This window comes from Haliotis rufescens, unplaced genomic scaffold, assembly GCF_023055435.1.
Source record: "Haliotis rufescens isolate VD_foot unplaced genomic scaffold, xgHalRufe1.0.p SCAF_3, whole genome shotgun sequence".
Lineage (NCBI taxonomy): Eukaryota > Metazoa > Mollusca > Gastropoda > Lepetellida > Haliotidae > Haliotis > Haliotis rufescens.
In genome coordinates this window covers 48,552,536-48,572,270 of record NW_025964001.1, presented here as the reverse complement: position 1 = coordinate 48,572,270, position 19,735 = coordinate 48,552,536, and the positions used below count along the sequence as shown (strand labels likewise).

Below are 19,735 nucleotides of genomic sequence, written 5' to 3'. Positions count from 1 at the left end.
GTGACATTTTCCTGTACTTGAGAGGAGGAGCATACAACAACAAGGTTGGTTTCTATGGGAAATACTAAGTCAGTAGCTTCAGACAATACTTCTGTCCCTTCTCAGAAAGTGAGCTGAATGCTAAGTTTATGTTGAATTTTTGGAGCGAGGATAGTCCTATCACTATGACTGAATCGCATTTCACTGTGGTGGTGCTACATTACCTTTTTTATCAAAAACAGGACTTTGTTATCGATGTGATAAACCAATCTGACAAACGTGGTACCACAATCCAACACATATGGGGATGAGGGCATCAAACAGGAACTACTTCTGCAGTCCACACATCGATGCAATGTCTGGGTGATTGGTTTCCCTATGTATGGGGGTGTTTCTGTTGACAAACATGACTGGAGATCACTTGACACTATGTGATACAAGTGCAGGTTCACTCATATTCTATTCATGCACGGTTTCTAATGATACTTAATTGAGTAAGACTAATCATGGATTAATTTAGGAATGATATTATATGATGAGGAGATTGTAACCCTCATGTGTTTCCGAATAATACAATTTTTATTCCTAACATTATATACACAAAGAAAAAAGTTAAGCACACCCCTATTTCTGAACCATGACAAATGGCAAAAATCATGGAGCTGGGCGATACCAATGTCATCGGATAGAACAAACATTTGACAACAAATATAGAAGATATTGGTGAGTTGTGATTGAAATTTACTCACAATAACATCATGGTAACACAGATACTGTTTTTGACCTTAGACAATACCTAAAAAAAGTATGGAGCTGCAGGATTAATTAACAAGTTACGTGTAATGTTTCATGTGAAAATGTTCCTTAAAGTCTCTACTTGACATGACTCATGAAACAGATCAGTAGCGGGTATAACCGCCACGTGCCCGGATGATGCATTCCACCCTTCGTCTCATGTCTCCAGTCAGACGTTGGATCTGTTGATAGGTCAACAACAACCACTCCTGATGCAATGCTGCTTCCAAGGCGTAAATCTTGTACAGGAGGATCTGGTGCCGCCCCAGAATATCCCAAACATGTTCAAGGAGGTTCATATCTGGGCTCCTTGGTGGCCAGGGTAGAGTCGTTATTGCTTTGGTCGACTGCATGCGAACAATTGTCATCCATGTACTTAGGTCAAGTAGCAAGAGGGCGGTTGTCAAACAATTGTCATCCATGTACTTAGGTCAAGTAGCAAGAGGGCGGTTGTCAAAATGAGGAACGACGACTGGCCTCAAAACATCCCGGATGTACTGAGACCCTGTCAAGTTGCCCCTTATGGTCACCAAATCCAACCTGCAATCATCCCCAAACCATTTCCGAGCCCCCGCCGTATGCAACAGTCAGTTTAATGTTCCTGGGGGTGTAGGCCGTGTTCCGGTGCTTCCAAACTTTCGTTCTTCCATCAGTGGCGTGGAGCAGAAAGCGACTCTCGCCTGACCAATGGATCCGTCTCTAAGTTCTCAGAATTCCAGTTCTGTTGCGCAGTACACCATGCTTAACGAGCAGCTTTGTGGTGATCTCTCAACAAGGGACTCTTTATGACTCGTCTAGTCCTCAGTCCTGCTTTCAGACGGTTCCTGGCGGTTCTGGTGCTGATAAGACGATTGGGCAACCACAGCTGTTTCATCCGAGTACTGGTTAAAAAGGGTTCTCGGCGTATGAGACGAAGAAGGTCCCTGTCTTCGCGATGTGTTGTCACAGGAGGTCTTCCGGATCTGGGACGGTCCTGTACATAACCGGTCTGAGCATGTTTCTCGACTAAACGGCTTACAACAGACTGATGAGACCTCAAATTCCGGCCAATGGCATAACAAGACATTCCTGCGTTATGCATGCCGATTATTTGCCATCTTGTGGCGTTAGATAATCGCCTTCGTGCCATGGTCATGCAATGTCATGGAATAAATGCTTAAAACCGAGCTTAAGAAAGCAATTTTAACGTTTGGATATATTACTTTTGGAGAGACTCAAGGGTAGCATGCTGCAGGGAATACAATGCATGGCACGTCAGCTTTCGTCATGCATAACTGATTAGATCATCTCGAGAAAACATCATTCTTCCCGTAATTATATCTTTCATGACTGTTACAAATATTGGGACCAAACAATAATGACATATATTAGGGTGTGCTTAACTTTTTTCTTTGTGTATATTTACCGTATGGAAACACACTCGTCCACCGGTAGCCAAAGTTTGGCCATCTCATGGCGACTTTCGGTGCCTCTGCTTCCTGCACGATACCCCAGCAGGATTTACGTCATCACTTTAGCTACTGGTGGTTGTTACCTGTGAAGATCGGGGTAGAATACGTCTTCAGCAACCCATGCTTGCCGTAAAAGATGATTATGCTTGTCGTAAAAGACGACTAACGGGATCGGGTGGTCAGGCTCGCTGACTTGGTTGATGCATGTCAGCGAACCCAATTGCGTGGATCGATGCTCATGATATTAATCACTGGATTGTCTGGTCCAGACTCGATTATTTACAGACCGCCGTCATGTAGCTGCAATATTGCTGAGTGCGGCGTTAGACAACAAACCAACCAACTGGTGGTTGTACACAATACAAGCCAATATTAAAAAATGCTCAGCAACGAGTTTGCTTTTTATAAAACACTGGTTGAAGACAGTTACATCGATTATGATGGGAATAGTGTATCACATATGGGGACAATAATTTTATGGTACTCACTGGGACTCCTTGGCAAAGCCTTCAATAATCTCTGTTGATACAAAGTATCACACCAAATTTAAAAACAAGCAATTAGTTATTCACATACATATGTAAAATTTTTGATAGACCAATTTCCTTCTAGTAGCTGAGAATGAGATTTACTGATGTACTGTTTGATTATGTGAATCCCTTGTAAATGCAAAAGTCCACACAGTAAAGCAAAACATACTTGATGGTGAACCCCTCAGCACAAGGGACACGCTTGGGAGGCTCGCCCTCATCTGTTTTAAGCAGATATTCGCAGGTAAAAATGACATCGTCGCAAAACGACCTCATCTTGTCTTGAATGACAACCCAAGTAAGTATGACCATTGTTGGTTTAAGTTCTTGAAGTTTATTGATTGATATCTGGGTGTCAGACCTTTCTTGCATTAGATTCCAAGTATAACTCTCGATGGTTGGTTTGAAATCACTGTACGGGAGAAGGAGCGGAGATAGCGGTTTGTGAATTATTATGGTTCTGTTCGAATGAACAAAACCTTCCAAATGGCATGCTGGAGTCACAGGAGACTAATCACAATTTTATTTACAAAAAAATTAACAATGCACAATTTACATATCTTAGAATATAGCTGAGGGTGCCACAGAGAGTCGGTATAAGCCTCTGGGCAGTGAGAGAGGTCTGCTTGGTATTAGCGTCAAACCCTTTCTGCTTAACATTTTGCTTCTGTATGTATTTAACAAAACTTAGAACAGTAAAAAGGAATATGATTGGTTGATACACGATGGGATGTGCCCTATGGTTAATGAATGGCTAGACAGAGGGGAATATTTAATCCAGTTAATCCTGTTGGACTGGCACTAATCTTGTTGACATATTTACTTGGTGCTTGGAAAGAGATTATGTTATCACTATAGACGAGCTTGTATGGGGGCTAATCCTTAATGAGTCTAAATTGAAGTAATTGCTGAATGTTATTCTAATATAGGTGATGACAGATTTACTTAAATAAAATAGTTCAAGGCAATCTATAAGACTATGTAGACATATCTTTTGTCTTATTGGATATTATGTCTGGGAGATGTGTTCTCGTTACCTTAGACTAGCATCTATCTAAAAAGCTATGACTGAAACTACTGATATTTTGTATATGCATTTTACCTGATGATGTATATTATTTGCTAAACCATAATTATATGAAATGTTGCACTCCTAAAAGCACTTGCTGTGGATCTAATTATTATATGAGAACTTAGTATAAATGTTATATCATGATAACTAGCTGCTTTAGCTGCAGCATTGGCTTATGAGTTACCTTCTATGGCTACATGACATGGCAACCAGCAAAAGACGATGTCACATTGGCCAGTAGGAAGCATCTTTCCGGAGGCAAGGGAGTTAAAATGACTATAAAAGTCCAGTTTCCACCTTTGTCGAACTAGGCTGGAATTATGGAGTTATATTTTGGCTTGACTAACGAGTCTATGCATAGTCCAATCATACGAAATCGACATCCTTTCGAAAACTGACATGCAGATTTCGGTCGATTGTAGGATTTGCAAAGCATGTGTACCGTCAACTTAGCATCAACAGATATTTTCCAAATTGTTTCATGTTCTCAATCAACGTGCCACGTGATTTGATGCACTTCGCTCCTGGTTTTTCTTGTAATATAGACCATTTTATTTGAAGGAAATGCAAGTGATACAACTGGTGGGATCTGATTGGTCAGTTGGAGGGACATAACCCGTAATAGCCGCTTAACCAGAAATCCATGCCTAGTTCGGCAAGGGTGGAAACTAGACTTTTACAGCCAGTGAACTCCCCTGCCTCGGGAAGACGGTAGGAAAATTATTGTAAAGATCTAAAATGTCAAGGATTACAGGATGAATCGAGGTGACAATTTTATCTGAAAAGACAATGAATCTGAAAAGATGTTGAATTTTTTACATTAAGTTTATTGTTTAATATAGGTCAAAGCTGTTTAGATAGCCTTGGCCTCAGCAATGAAAATTGAACTTTTCTCTGGGATTCTTGAGGAAACAGTTTTGGATCCAATGACCGTGGCACTTGCAAATTTGCACCATCCTTGGACTGTCTGTAAAAATGGATCTTATGAGAAGTTTATTTTGTTCGAAATTGGAACATTCCTGTTGATATGCCAAAGGATTTGTTTCGGATTCCTTTTAGCTGGATGAGGGTGAGGTCTACCTCTGGCTTCACCATCTGGTTTTACCGACACAGCTAATTAATGATATTGGACAGTAATTGGATGGCTATTAACCAAATTTTGATGTGGACAAATACTCTTGGTATTCAACTTGTTCGTAGGGATGTTGCTAATATTGAGGATGATGCTGTCATGTAATTGAGGATGAACTTCATGTTATATACAATTGTCCAATTTATGCAAGTCGGCGGAAATGTATATCCCAAAGACAGTTAATCATCATTATTTTTGTTTAGAAAGACGCTGTCAGTTATCCAACAATGATACAATGTGAAATTTCTGGTTGTCGATATTTCAAGCAAAATTTCCAAACATGAATTGGGTAGGTGTTTCATGAGCTGACAATGAATGTTTTCGGCTCCTGTTGCAGTGTGTGTGGGTTTGCTCCAAAGCAGTGTGTTATTCATAGAGTGAAAATGTTTAATTGTAATCCTTACCAATATCAGAGTTATCAGGCAATTTCAGTTTTAGTTGCCAATGGTGTATTACATCTTTGAGATGGTGAACTCCAGATTTTGAACCTTTGCACTTAATCTTTTGGACCATGTTCCACACCTTGGACATGCGTGTGCGAGAATGGATGTTAGATGCATAGTTCCGTCAGGGTTGACGTTTATTTTGTTTAAAAGTAGGTCTACTAAATAACGCCCGGGGGCGCCCGGGGCGTCCGGAAGCATCCGGGAGAATGATACTAAATAATAGCGTGTATTCTATATAATTGTGTTCTTGTATTATTTATAAAAAAATAACATATAGCTGGAGGAAATTACATACACCCCTTTTCTTTTTAAATGATGAATAAGATTTCATTTTATTCGAACTGACGTGGTGGTCATAACTTAGTAGTATTTTCAACAAAAATAATCATGTACTGTAGGAAAGAAGGAAGTAAGTCAGATAGATATGATGAACATTGATTATTATTTATCATATAACGGGTAGGTTTCTCGGCAGGATAAAGCCAACGGATAAAAACGATATCCATTGGGGTCATATGCGGATAGAGATGCAAATATCAAAGGTCAAGTAGGGACTACTTTAAGTGTTTATAAACAAACATGGCGTCGCCCTCGTCATTCGGCGATCGAGTCAGAATTAACCATCGGGAATCAGGATAAACTACAGGGATAATTGCTATAATAATCAAAATAACAGTCTAATATACTGACAATCAGTGTCTAACTGTGACGTGGCTAAGGCATTTTATAAGTTTTGGTCCCTTTGGAGATATAAATTTCGAAACAATTTTGCGTCGGCACTAGGCCTAGCCAAGCAGGATCAGTAGCCACATCTGTGCTTGTAGACCTCTGCGGCTTGAAACCTTTTCCACAAATTACAATAGTTGGATTTGGCCGAAATATGTTTGAATTGTTACTTGTTTCGTTTTGTCGCTGTGTTTACATCTGACTGCACTTCTTAACGTTATGACAGAACAGGTCGACTGTCAACAACGTCTGAACATGGCCGTGACGTCTCATAGACTAGGGTTAGAATAGCTTCCCTTTGACAAAAGGCAGTAATTCTAGTGGACAGACAGATGGATTGCCGCGAAAGGCAAGTAAAACAATTGTTGTTTTGCGTATATGTTGCTTCGCCACTGTATTAGAAACATATTTCAGTTGGAACTATATTGGCTACTGTCACTGTCCGACTGGCACATCACTTACCCTGTGCCGTAATAAATATTAATGCGCGAAATTCCAGGAAACTCGCAATGTTTCAGTGATGTTTGTTAGAGAGGGAAAGCAATTTTCAAGCACAGAATTAAAGAATGACATGATATGATAATTAGGTTATCACGCTTTTGTGTTTGGGGATGGTAAATATCCTGTATTAGGAATAAACACTATGTATTCTATGTACACTAATACAATGTTTATTCCTAATGCAGGATATTAACTATCTCCAAATACCTTCGCGTGATAACCTCTATTGATTAAACATCTTATATATTGTAAATAAGAACGCGGGTTAGAATTGGTCTTCAGTAACCCCTGCTTGCCGTAAGAGGCGACTATGCTTGTGGTAAGAGGCGACTAACGGGATCGGGTGGTTAGGCTCGCAGACTTCTCAAATACGGGATTGCCTAAAAGTCGGGCCGGACCGGGCCAGCGGGTAATACTAAAAATGGATTGCAGAATAATAAAACGAAACGCGCATATCTAGGCAGATCTCAAATGTCCACAAACGTATAGTTTTGCTCATTTAATTGAGTTTGAATAAAAATGCACCTTCAACAATGTAATTAACTGATGATTATGACTACATACCGTGAGTCTCGTAGAAAAGTCAGTGTCTTGACTGTGTGTATTCTTTGATTAGAATGCTTCTCACCGACCTTAGCGTGTAGGGGTGTGATGTCCTGGGCAGGAAACGACAGTGTTTTGACTACTCTTCTTTCATTAATTAACGTGTTAAGGTAATTAACCTTTACTAATTCGTGTTAAACCAATACAGGATGTTTTCTGGAAGTGGATATTCGCGAATGTCAAAGGACTGACACGACACGTGTTAATAACTGTCCAAGCACTTCTAAAGTTCCTAACATTATTTATATCTAAAGACTAGTATTATATCTAATTATTTACCACTTTATTGTCTCATATTTCAGTAGTTAAAGAAAACACAGAGCTCAAAGTGAAGCCTTTTTCACTCTACATTCTCAACATAGTCTCTATCAGAAGTGTTTGGCTTGTGTTGGGTCCGACTTGGCCCGGGCGGTCAAAATCTACATTAAACACACAGATGTATCTTCAAATGTGTTTACATCTATAGATTAGTGTTATATCTACCTATACACCACTTTATAATGTCACGGTACATCGTATTTAAAGAATACAAGGTGCTCAAAGTGAAGCATTGTTACTGTATTTTCTTAAGAAAATCTATGTCAGAAGTGTTCGGTCCGACTTGGTTTAAGTTGATTTTAACAGCCCGGGCCAGGTCGGACCGAACATTTCTGTCTTGGATTTTTTAAAGAAAATACAGTAAAAATGCTTCACTTTAACGGCGCAGATTTCTTTGAATGCGATACACCTGGACATTATAAAGTGGTGTATTTGTAGATATAATACTAATCTATAGATGTAAACACATTTGAAGATACATCTGTGTGTTTAAAGTTGATTTTGACCGCCCGGGCCAAGTCGGACCCAACACAAGCCAAACACTTCTGATAGAGACTATGTTGAGAATGCAGAGGGGAAAAGGGCTTCACTTTGAGCACCTTGTTTTCTATAAATACTGCAATCTGTGACATTATAAAGTGGTGTATAGGTAGATATAATACTAATCTAAGATGTGAATCCATTTGATGATACATCTGTGAGGTTTAAGTTGATTTTAACAGCCCGGGCCAGGTCGGACCGAACATTTCTGACTTGGATTTTCTTAAGAAAATACAGTAAAAATGCTTCACTTTAACGGCGCAGATTTCTTTAAATGCGATACACTTGGACATTATAAATTGGTGTATAGGTAGATATTATACTAATCTATAGATGTGAATCCATTTGACGATACATCTGTGAGGTTTAAGTTGATTTTGACAGCCCGGGCCAAGTCGGACCGAACACTTCTGACATAGATTTTCTTAAGAAAATACAGTAACAATGCTTCACTTTGAGCACCTTGTATTCTTTAAATACGATGTACCGTGACATTATAAAGTGGTGTATAGGTAGATGTAACACTAATCTATAGATGTAAACACATTTGAAGATACATCTGTGCGTTTAAAGTAGATTTTGACCGTCCGGGCCAAGTCGGACCCAACACAAGCCAAAAACTTCTGATAGAGACTATGTTGACAATGTAGAGGGAAAAGGGCTTCACTTTGAGCCCCTTGTTTTCTATAAATACTGCGATCTGTGACATTATAAATTGGTGTATAGGTAGATATAACACTAATCTATAGATGTGAATCCATTTGACGATACATCTGTGAGGTTTAAGTTGATATTAACAGCCCGGGCCAAGTCGGACCGAACACTTCTGACATAGATTTTCTTAAGAAAATACAGTAACAATGCTTCACTTTGAGCACCTTGTATTCTTTAAATACGATGTACCGTGACATTATAAAGTGGTGTATATGTAGATATAACACTAATCTATAGATGTAAACACATTTGAAGATACATCTGTGCGTTTAAAGTAGATTTTGACCGTCCGGGCCAAGTCGGACTCAACACAAGCCAAACACTTCTGATAGAGACTATGTTGAGAATGTAGAGGGAAAAGGGCTTCACTTTGAGCCCCTTGTTTTCTATTAATACTGCGATCTATGACATTATAAATTGGTGTATAGGTAGATATAACACTAATCTATAGATGTAATGACAGTTGAAGATACATCTGTGTGTTTAAAGTTGATTTTGACCGCCCGGGCCAAGTCGGACCGAACACTTCTAACAGGGATTCTCTCAAGAAAATACAGTAAAAGAGCTTGACTTTAACGGCCCAGTTTTCTTTGAATGCGATATACTGTGACATTATAAAGTGGTATATAGGTAGATATAATGCTAGTCTATAGATTTAAAGACATTTGATGATACGTTTTTGTGTTTAAAGTGCATTTTGACCGCCCGGGCCAAGTCGGACCCAACACAAGCCAAACACTTCTGATAGAGCACCCGATCCAGGAAATATTACCTACTACTAGCACAGAGTTGTTAGCAACTATGACCTGCTACTAGTAGGTACAAAGACGGTCTCTACGTCTCTGGAGACTAACATTTAATGCTACTACTAGCTAACAGTAACAATTAAATAGCATAACCATATTAGGATGTATGTTCACAGGGGCGCATTTCACGCCATATTGGAACATGCAGTGTCCAACACAGCATTCAGCAGATGGTAGGATGTCTGTCATCATATTGTTGTTGTTTTTTATCTCCGGTCTAGACAGGCTAGACTTAGATTTAGTATCTTCATACGGTATATGTATTTTATACATCACCTAATTACAATTTTAACAACCAATAGATAGATCTATAGATTTTTAGTTATCCGGTCTTAATAGAAGATCGTTACGGTTTTCATTCATACATGCCATTGTATGTGTATTTGTTTGATAGAACTACACATATTTATAAGAACTGATCGTTACAAAATATATTGGCAAACAAGGTTAAAATTTGTCTTTGGAAAAATCGTCCCGACGTGGTCAGAAAGAGTTATCCCCCTTGGCCGGCATAGCGATCGGTTTTCGATCAAACATTTATCGGTTAGATCTTGCTTTTTGTTTATCTGTTCTTACTTGTTCGTTGGTCATAATGTTATCTAGTCTTTGTGCAAACATAATTTACAGTCTACAACCATTCACTATGGTACTTTTTATTTTCAGATACTGAGATGGAGAACGTCAACGTGCCGCTGACCCTGCACATGACGCATGTTTGTATTCTATGTCTGTAGGCCTAGAATGAGTGTAGGACTAACATAGATATATCATCGGGGAAGCATCAAATCTCATCTAGATTATTAGTGTTAATTAACTTGTTTTGCTGAAAGGTCTGTGTTCTTGGTTCAAAGTGAGGTCCATTTCTGGCGTTCGCTCCATTGTGAGATAAGGCCCACGCTCTAATTCACTAGTCTACATGCCCTCTTTTTTGTTTGTTTGTTGTTGTTGTTGTTGTTGTTATTGTTGTTATGATGAACACTGAGGGAATATGTAGACATATGAGATTAATAAAGGATCATAAAGATTATTGTGCATCCGGCAAATTTATAGTAAACTATACATGTATCATTGATTACCTCCCTTTGCAACCAATATGTCAAGATATCAGTACCAATTTACACATTTTTTTATTCCCAGGGTATCCAAGTGGGCTGTGTCCTGCCACATTCAGGAAATTTGAGGTGCAACCCTTGTAGGAAATCAGGTATGTTGTATTCTACCCCTATACATGTTGGGAATTACATTAATTTATATTATTATACTAAGGCTAATTTACTGTTGTATAGATTTAGCACAAGCTAAGCACAGGTACTGTGAACATTTATATTTATACAGTGCCACCATGATAAAGTCAGGGATAACAATAGAGGAATCATCATACATCAAATTAAATCATGGATGTCATGATATGAAATACCACTTTTGTAGTTTTATAGGTACCTCATTATATCAGTCTTTCCTCACTGGATCATCAGCTGACACACTGTGATATTACTGAAACACTGTTCTAAGTTGCATTAGCCAACTCAACCATTCACTATGCAAACTTACTGACCTGATTATGGCAACTGTGAAAGTATTACTTTCCCTCAGACCTTAGGCCATTTATTAAGTTATGAGGTGTGAGTTGGTATACCGTAATCAAACTACAGGCTATCATGAATACAGGAATATCCAATTTGAAGTCAAATGAGCTTATGTCATGGTGCATTATCTGTCATCTGTCCATAACTAACTTGTACACTTTCAAAACCTCCTCTGAATCTACAAGGCCTATGAAACTGAAATCTCAGCAATGATATTCTAAAACATGAGGCCATTTACAAAATATCACTTTTGCATATTACACAGCCATTTCAGATGTGGCATTATGAAACTTGATATGTGTTATGGGGTTTACATTGGTGTATTTTTTGCTTGATCTGGGAGGAACATCTTAGATATTTACCACTTGATGAGACCCACTAGTGTGGAAATGGTGCTGACAAACCAAGGAAAATAATCATGGTAATTATGGGATTTGAACCCATTGTCATAGATTTCTGGCATATGAAAGGGATGCAGCTTAGTCTCTGAAAATGTAAAATATTGATAGAAACATTTTATATTCATTTTAGTTTAAAAGTAGACCAAGTGAGATGGGCTGGGCGGAAGGGAAAATAATATGCTTCAAGGACTGTGAGACAGACAGGGATGCAACTCTGCCCAGCAAATTGAGGTGGCTTCTTGGATGACTGTATTACCTGTGCCTTCTATGGCCTTAAACTTTCACATACCTTATGAAGTTTGTTTGTGTTTTCAATATCTTCTCTGAAAATCATATTTTCAATAAGCTGAGATTTTGTGTATTTGATCCCACTAACATGATGCCAATACAACTTCAAGCTGTCAAGACATGGCAACCATATTGAACATATACATTCCACCCTTTAGAAAGCCACTTCTGCATTTATATGATGAAATTTGATATACAGTAATTATTTGGTAAACCCAACAACAGGGTCATATTTTGCAAGTTATTCTTATATTTGGAACTGCAACATTTTGTCTTCATGTGCTGCTGCAGCAGTCATGATGAATGTGTTCTTTTGACTCGTTTCATTACCAATTATTATCCCCCACAACATGTTTTGCGGGGGTATGAAAATGGACATGGTCAGTCCTTGCATTCATACTTCTGTGTAAGATTTTGAAAAAACGTTTACTATTTTCTTCACCAATCATGGTACATGGATAGGCCTAGTGGTGACCTGGTGCCTGTTGATAGTTTTGGATTTTTGTAAAATGTATCTTTTTAGTTTCCATGGCAACAACTTTGACTGAAAAAGGAGGGTAGTGCTCGTTCTTGGAACATACCTTAAAAACCTACAATATTTCTTCACCAAACTTGACACACAGATTGGTCTAGTGGTGAACTGGTCCCTTTTGATAGTTTAGAATTTTTAAAAAAATTATATTTTGAGATGCCACAACTTTGACTCATACTGAAAATGAGGGTAGTGCTCCTTTCTATGCAGATTAAATTTTTTTTAACAATATTTCCTTAACAAGCATGGCACATAGATAGGTCTAGTGTTGAACTGGTGCCTTTTGATAATTTGGGATTTTTTAAACAAATATTTAGTTTCCATAGCAAGTATTTAATATTTAGGGGATAATGGTGAATTTGTCTTCTTGCATATACTGTCATCCTTTTAATTGGTCAAGATGCTGTGAGAAAGTCTGTTCTGTAGATAAATAGTTTTGTTTCTTTTGCTTATTCATTATACCCTTGTATTGCCTTTTTGTTGTAATAATATATTCCGTGAAAAAGTACAGGGAAGCTACAGAGCCATTTTAACACCTATACCCAGGGTAGTTTGTTCGAACAGTATTTCTGTCAGTCATGTGAGGGGACAGCCAAAAGGTAATGAAGGGAAAAATGATTACATCAGAGCTACAGATAAGCAGCGTCTTTTGTGTAAAATACCCCCCAAAATTATTTAAAACCCAATAACTTTCCATTAACTTGTGTACAGAAACGCATGCATCAAATGAAAAACTCAAATTATTAAAACAGCTCGTGTAAATGCCCAATGAAGCTTTTTCAGCATGCATACAAAGGTGCTAATTTCTGAAACACAATTACAAGCTAATTTACTTTCTGAGTCAAACCTATGTATTTAGAACATTATTTCATTTTTTTGAAATCTTAAAATGTTCACTAATTTTGGGAAAGACCCAAGAGAGTGATGAATAGATGAGTGAAAAAATATTGGTTACCCAATGAAAAATGTAATAACCCAATTAAAATAGAAACCCTAGAGTAAAAACTGAATTGCTCAAAAAGTTATCTGGAGCTCTGTTACATGAATCAGTTTAATGGCACCAATACAATGGGCACATCTGGCCTCCATTAGGTAAAATCTGGTAAACTGTGTCTGTGATTTTTTGGGGTGACGACATTGCAGCCATATTGAATGTTATTTTGACCAGGTACTCATGTATCATGGTGTTATTCATTTAACAGGCTGTAATACTACATTTCAATCTCCAATGTGCTATGTTTCAGTGATCATATGTTCCATTTGGTCATGCCATCATCTTTCACCTTTTTGTGTCCTAATAATGGAATGTACCAGTAAGTGTAATAACCTTGTACCTCCAATATTTCCTATGAATCTTTTTGGAAGTGAAGCTATGATGGGTTATATATGTGTATTATCATGCATTCCAACAGTGGTATAAAATAGATCTACTGTTCTTTTCAGATTTCAGATTCAGATTATCATGCTATGGTCATACCCTTTGCATGCACCCTTGTATCTAGATTACAGGTATACTAACAGTGTTTGGATTGTTACGGACATGATCCAAGTAATTCAGTCTAAAAAAAAAAAGTAGTCACAGAATTTGATTCTTAACATTCCCAAAGGGCAACTATATGGAATGTCAGTTTTGTGTGACCTGGCTGATTTGGTGACATTACACCCCAATTACATGGATAGTTGTTAGTGCTATCAACCTCTTGCCTGCCTGGACCAAGCACCATTAATTTAAGTGGTCATAAACAATTCACTCGTTTTTCCTCATTTGTCAATCATTATTAAATATTCATATCATTTGGTGTATCTGAACATTTGTTACTTATTTCTGCATAATCTTGTTAATCTATTTGTGATGAACTTTACCAGTATTTAATTCCCTAAAAATAAATTCTGATCAGTTTCAGGCCCATTCAAACGGTAAGTAGTGAGGCATATTTTTGTTTATCCTAGATAACCTTAGCAATGTTGTCATGGGGAGGTTGATGGGTGTTTATTACACTTTTTTAACCTTCATTTGCAAAGGTATTTTTGTTGCTTCCAATTCTGATTTGTTTTACTTTAAGAACTTTCTTCTCAGAAACCAAGGTAACTAAAACCTAATGACACCTGGCATGAGTAGCAACACAATGGGACTCGGATTAAGTTATGTGGTTGTCCCAGTGTTTTAATTTACAATTTGTTCATTCAGTTCTGTGGTGTCATGTGTTGTATTTATTCTTATGAAGATTTTCATTCTTCGTATACAATGTTCACAGGTTTCACTGTCCAGTTACACAAAGCCTGGTGTAAATAGCTTGTTTGGTCCAGTTGCACCCAACAAAGGTAACATTGATATCCTCGAAACGTAGGATTCATGTCTGCATGTCTTTAAACAAACTGGTTGTAATATAGCATAGACTATTTATCCAGATAAGACAAATATACAAAATAAAACAAAATACTTTTTGAATACAAACAACATGGCCTGCTTGTCTGGTGTTTGTCATCCTGACACAACTATTAGCTCACCAAGGTGAGCTTATGCCATACCATGGGGTCCATCGTCCGTATGTCAACAATTTTTTCAAAAAACTTCTTCTTTTGACCACAAATTGACAATTAACAAAATTTGACTGGAAGCATCCCTAGGTGGTGAGGATTCAAAATTGTACAAATGGTGGGGCTGACCCCCCAAAGGGTTGGGTGGCAGGGTCAAATGGGGATAATTTGGCTATATTGCTTTAAGCGACATCTTCTCTGGAACTAAGAGATAGGTATCAACCATATATTGTTGGAAGCATTCTCCGGTGGTGAGAAGTCAAAATTGTACAAATGGTGGGGTGACCCCCTGCAAGGAGCTGAGGGGCGGGCCCAAATAAGAGTAATTTGGCTATATTGCTTTAAACGACTTCTTTATTGGAACTAAGAGATAGATATCAACCATATTTGGTTGGAAGCATTCTCCAATGCTTGGGATTAAAAATTGTACAAATGGAGAGGGCTGACCCCCCAAGGGTCGGGGCCAAATAAGAGTAATTTGGCTATATTGGTTTAAACGACTTTCTCTCTGGAACTAAGAGATAGATATCAACCATATTTGGTTGGAATCAATTCTCCAATGGTGGGGATTCAAATTGGAGAAATGGAGGGGCTGAAATTGCTTCTTGAAAAACAATTAAGAATGAAAATAAAAAAAGAGAAACTACACTCTCCAGGAAGCTGAAACTTAACTTTGTAGAAATGATGATGATAACTTGTAGCTTACACAAAGCAATGGTTCAAATAAGCTTATGTCATGGCTGTGTTCATTTATACTAATGGAAAAAAGTAACTGCTGTGTATTAAGTAGTGTAAATGTTATGTTATTGTAAATAACAACATAATATTTGGTCTTTTGTCTCATCATTGTCATATCATAACAAATTCATTGACAAAATCCATTCCTGGTAATTGGAGACGGAGAGACACGCCCCCAAAGAGGGGTGCAACTTGTAGGCGGGCACTATCCTGCTGCAACATGACGTTACGTCCCTGCATGTGCACAAAGGCAAGAACATTATCTCAAACGATGTCCTCATAACAATGATGAGTTGTGTTCTCCCATGAGTTGTGATGCCACCCCATACCATTACACTTCCACCCCAAAACTGATGATGATAAGTAATGCAAGAGTTGCTAAAACATGTATGCATATATGACATGTAGACCTTTGCACAACCATCAGAGCTCTTCAGATGAAACCCTCACTCATCTGTGAACAGTGTACTGTCCCTGTTTTTCTTCTGAACCTCAGATGCTGTCTACACCAAGTGTGACTGATAGTGCTGTGTAAGCAAAATTAGGCATATTGCTGAATATTGGGACCCGATGTTGTGCTCTCTCAACCGGTAATGTACAGTTCTGCCACTAATTCGTCTTAACCCAAGAATTGTCCGATTATTAATGTGGCAGATGATATTTGTGATTCGATGAACATTAAAAATGTTTGGCAACTTCGTTTTGCGCATTTCCTGTTTGCAACATGTCATCAAGCCGTGACAGCATTATTAATTACGGTTGAACAAAAAGAAAACAGATTTTATTAGACCCACATAGCTAAACAATCATTGTGTGCTGTTTACATTATGAAAACATGTGTAAATACCTTGTTCCCAACAAACATGAAAACACACAAATTATGCGCAGTCCATAAACATTTGCATGCAAATTGGGAATCACGACCTTAAAACTGAGGAGATGTCTTCATCAATATGCATATTGAAAGTTGCATATTTAATTTCAGATTAAACTTAGTTTTGTTCAATCTCATTAAAATCAGATCTTAGTTTTCGCAACCGCTAACCAAAGATCTGAGGAGATCCCATTACGGGTCACGTCGGAACGACCTTTCGCGATCATTGACCGACCAATGAAATGACTGACAAGAAATCGACATTAGCCAATCAGAAGGCAGCTATCTTGAGCTTTACTGCACTAGTTTCAAACTGGCGACTACGCCTCGAAACATATTTTGACATATTCTCGATTAAAAAATTTTAAAACTGACCAAAACAACATTCTGGAATGACTTATAGATGGCCTAAATTATATGGATATAATCATAAAACCCATAACTGTTATTCGGAATACCCTCTGTTAAATATTTCGAGGATGCATGATTAGAAAACACATTTTGACTGTCACTTTCAGGATCTGGTAAGTGACGCTCTGATTGGTTGGATGAAAGGTCATGCTGACTTGACCCATAATGGGATGTCCTCAGATCTTTTTTTAGCGGTAGCGAGAACTAAGATCTGATTTTAAAGAGAATGAGTTTTGTTGGCCTTATATATTAAGTATAGTTACCTTTTTCCGCTAGTATGTATGTTGTTAACGATTACACTTTCAACATCTCCTCTAGAGCTACAAAGCCTATGAAGCTGAAACTTGGCATGAATCATCCCAGCAATGATGTCAGAATTGTGACTCGATGTTAAGCGTGTCGCTATGTAACAGCAGTGTATAAAATTCCCGGAAGGGCAACTTTGCAAAATATTCTTGTCCAGATAAAATGCTTCCCGTCCAGAATTTTCTACACTAATGAACAAAAGTAACAAAATGGTGAACATAAGAAAAGTACTGTTGATTGTTAGTTCTCAGAAAATAACAATTAACTGATGGATTGTCAACTTAGTTACTTTAACTCATTGAAATTCATCAAATTCCAAATCTGATTGACTGCCTCCATGGTGTACTGCTAGAGTGTCTGCTCGGAGAGCGGAAGGTCAGAAATTTGATCCCTTGAAGCATCATTCCAAAAGACGTTAAAAGATGGTATTTGTTGTTACCCTGTCTTGCTCTCGGTAGTAAGGGCATAAAGAAGGAATGGTCCACTCGGAGTCAGTATACTGTGTATAAAATTTGTTTTGCAGGTTTTTGTTGAAGTATATATTTTTTCGAAATTCATGTCTAACTGTATCAGTCATCTCCCTCACAAAATGTTAGAAATTTGGTTGTATTTTAATAACCTTACACTTACATACTTTGAAAATAACAAAATCAGATCAAATAATCATCTGTTATCACATTTTCCTTCACACAAATATCCAGATACAAATTATGAGTCTGTCCAGAAGCCAGAAATCTTTTACCAAAAAATAAATGCATATCAGTTTCTGGATGTGAATTACAAAAAGTACACAAATTATCATAAGATATTTTAATTTTGTTTAAGAAAATATTTGTGGTAATAACACCATCTTAATTTTGTATCCTGGACACATTTAACTGGCTAGAGAAAAATTCCTTGCCAGTTTAGATAACTGCAAATTATAACTTCCCATTAAGTTTTGAATTTAAGTGAGACAACATGATATTAATCTATAATATCTTTACAGGCATTTTTAATGGACCATAACTTGATGTTGCCATGAACCTAAAATAAATGTATGCTATACCCACAAACGGTCAACTGTTTCCTGATTGGCTGATAATAGAATGGGCGGGGCTTGTTTTTCATTATATTGGGTTAAACAATGTCACTGAATTTCTATTGTTCTCTTCCTGGTTTTTTTATGTAAGTAATTAAATAAGGAGTCTATGAAGTTGTTAATATTGACATTTTTATTTAAAAGAATTGACTCCTATATAATTTTAAATTAATGTGGGTATAAATGTAAAAATTAGGTGTACTACGTGGATTTATTTATATTGAAGTTAAATCATAAGTTATTTTTCCATGAAAAATGTTCAATCAATGGTGATGACATCACTTATGTGAATATTTTCAACCTTTTCAGGGCAACTACTATGCTGTAATGAAACTTGATGGTATCAGTTTCCACCAACGCTAAACTACATATACAGCTCCCAATACAGTGTGCTTTGAGAAGGGAGAGCAACTATGCCCTGTACGTTTCTGGAAAGAAGAAGTGTTGAGAAGAAGAGTTCTGTGTTGAAGTCAGCATTGACATCCTGAGTAGTGAAAAGATCAGCAGGTAGTAGCATCAGTTCGCTACTGTGTGGAGGGACAGTGTTTCTCCCTATACTCATGGACAGTACTGTACATCTAAACATATGATTCATATCATATATTGTTTCATAATGTGAGGTGTGGCGTTTTTCATTCATAATATCAATTATCATATATGGCGAATTTAGCATCTTACAAATATACTGTGCATGGAATTTCTTCACTTACACTGTTTTCAGCATTTTGAGGCAAAACTCTTTTCATGTGTTACATTTATGTTTATTGTTTCCTCAACAATAAAGAACTAGCAAAATGATGAATTTTGTTTGTAGTTGATTGATTATGACAAGGGTAAACAGTATTATGTAGGCATGAATGTGTTCATGTATTCATCACCGAACGACATGATGTCAAATGGCTGATTGTGTTAATGTGCCCAATGTCATGGGTTTTGCTGATCTTGTCAGCCACTGATTTGCCTTGTCCACAATACATTACCAGCCACCATGCTATAGCTTACATTACAATCCTGGCAATCCATGCTACAGATTATGATTTTACATCCAAACAGATGGTAAGTTAGACAGTACCAAAATAATGATGTCACCATATTATCTCAACAGTAATATGAAACACGAGGTGCTTTGGTAATGGTTACTACCCAATATATGTCCGACAGTGACATAAAACTGCGTTATTCTTGAATCAGACGCTAATGTCGCTAAATATCAACAGAAACATGAACCTAATGGTTCTAGGGTTAGGGTTTCTGCCCAATATATGTCCGACAGTGATGTTAAACTGGGTTATTCTTGAATCAGCCGCTGATAATCTCGTATCTCAACAGAAACATGAATCATGAGGTGCTAGGGTTAGGGTTTCTAC

General features: G+C 37.6%; 1 protein-coding gene across 11 annotated transcripts; it reads left to right on the top strand.

Annotated features, from left to right (window-relative positions):
• The first annotated feature begins 9,554 nt into the window (after positions 1-9,554).
• On the top strand, positions 9,555-19,166 carry LOC124149733. Of its 11 annotated transcripts, none has more exons than XM_046521482.2 (7): positions 9,558-9,786; positions 10,277-10,326; positions 10,751-10,817; positions 13,665-13,733; positions 14,319-14,337; positions 14,676-14,742; positions 18,678-19,166. In XM_046521482.2, the coding sequence occupies exons 1-6, from the start codon at positions 9,720-9,722 to the stop codon at positions 14,707-14,709; spliced, it is 306 nt and encodes a 101-aa protein (XP_046377438.1). In that variant the 5' UTR covers positions 9,558-9,719; the 3' UTR covers positions 14,710-14,742; positions 18,678-19,166. The 11 variants fall into 11 exon arrangements, 1 of the variants encoding a protein (XP_046377438.1); XR_006863142.2 differs by lacking the exons at positions 9,558-9,786; positions 13,665-13,733 and adding exons at positions 9,802-10,156; positions 16,193-16,286; XR_007223144.1 differs by lacking the exon at positions 9,558-9,786 and adding an exon at positions 9,802-10,156 and having other exon boundaries at positions 14,676-16,286.
• The last annotated feature ends 569 nt before the right edge of the window (positions 19,167-19,735 follow it).

Bases quoted from the DNA above. Each gene is read 5' to 3' on its own strand.
- LOC124149733 (XM_046521482.2), top strand. From the start codon at position 9,720: ATGTTCACAGGGGCGCATTTCACGCCATATTGGAACATGCAGTGTCCA. The intron at 9,787-10,276 runs GTAGGATGTCTG...TTTTATTTTCAG, and splicing joins AACACAGCATTCAGCAGATG to ATACTGAGATGGAGAACGTC. The intron at 10,327-10,750 runs GTTTGTATTCTA...TTTTATTCCCAG, and splicing joins TGACCCTGCACATGACGCAT to GGTATCCAAGTGGGCTGTGT.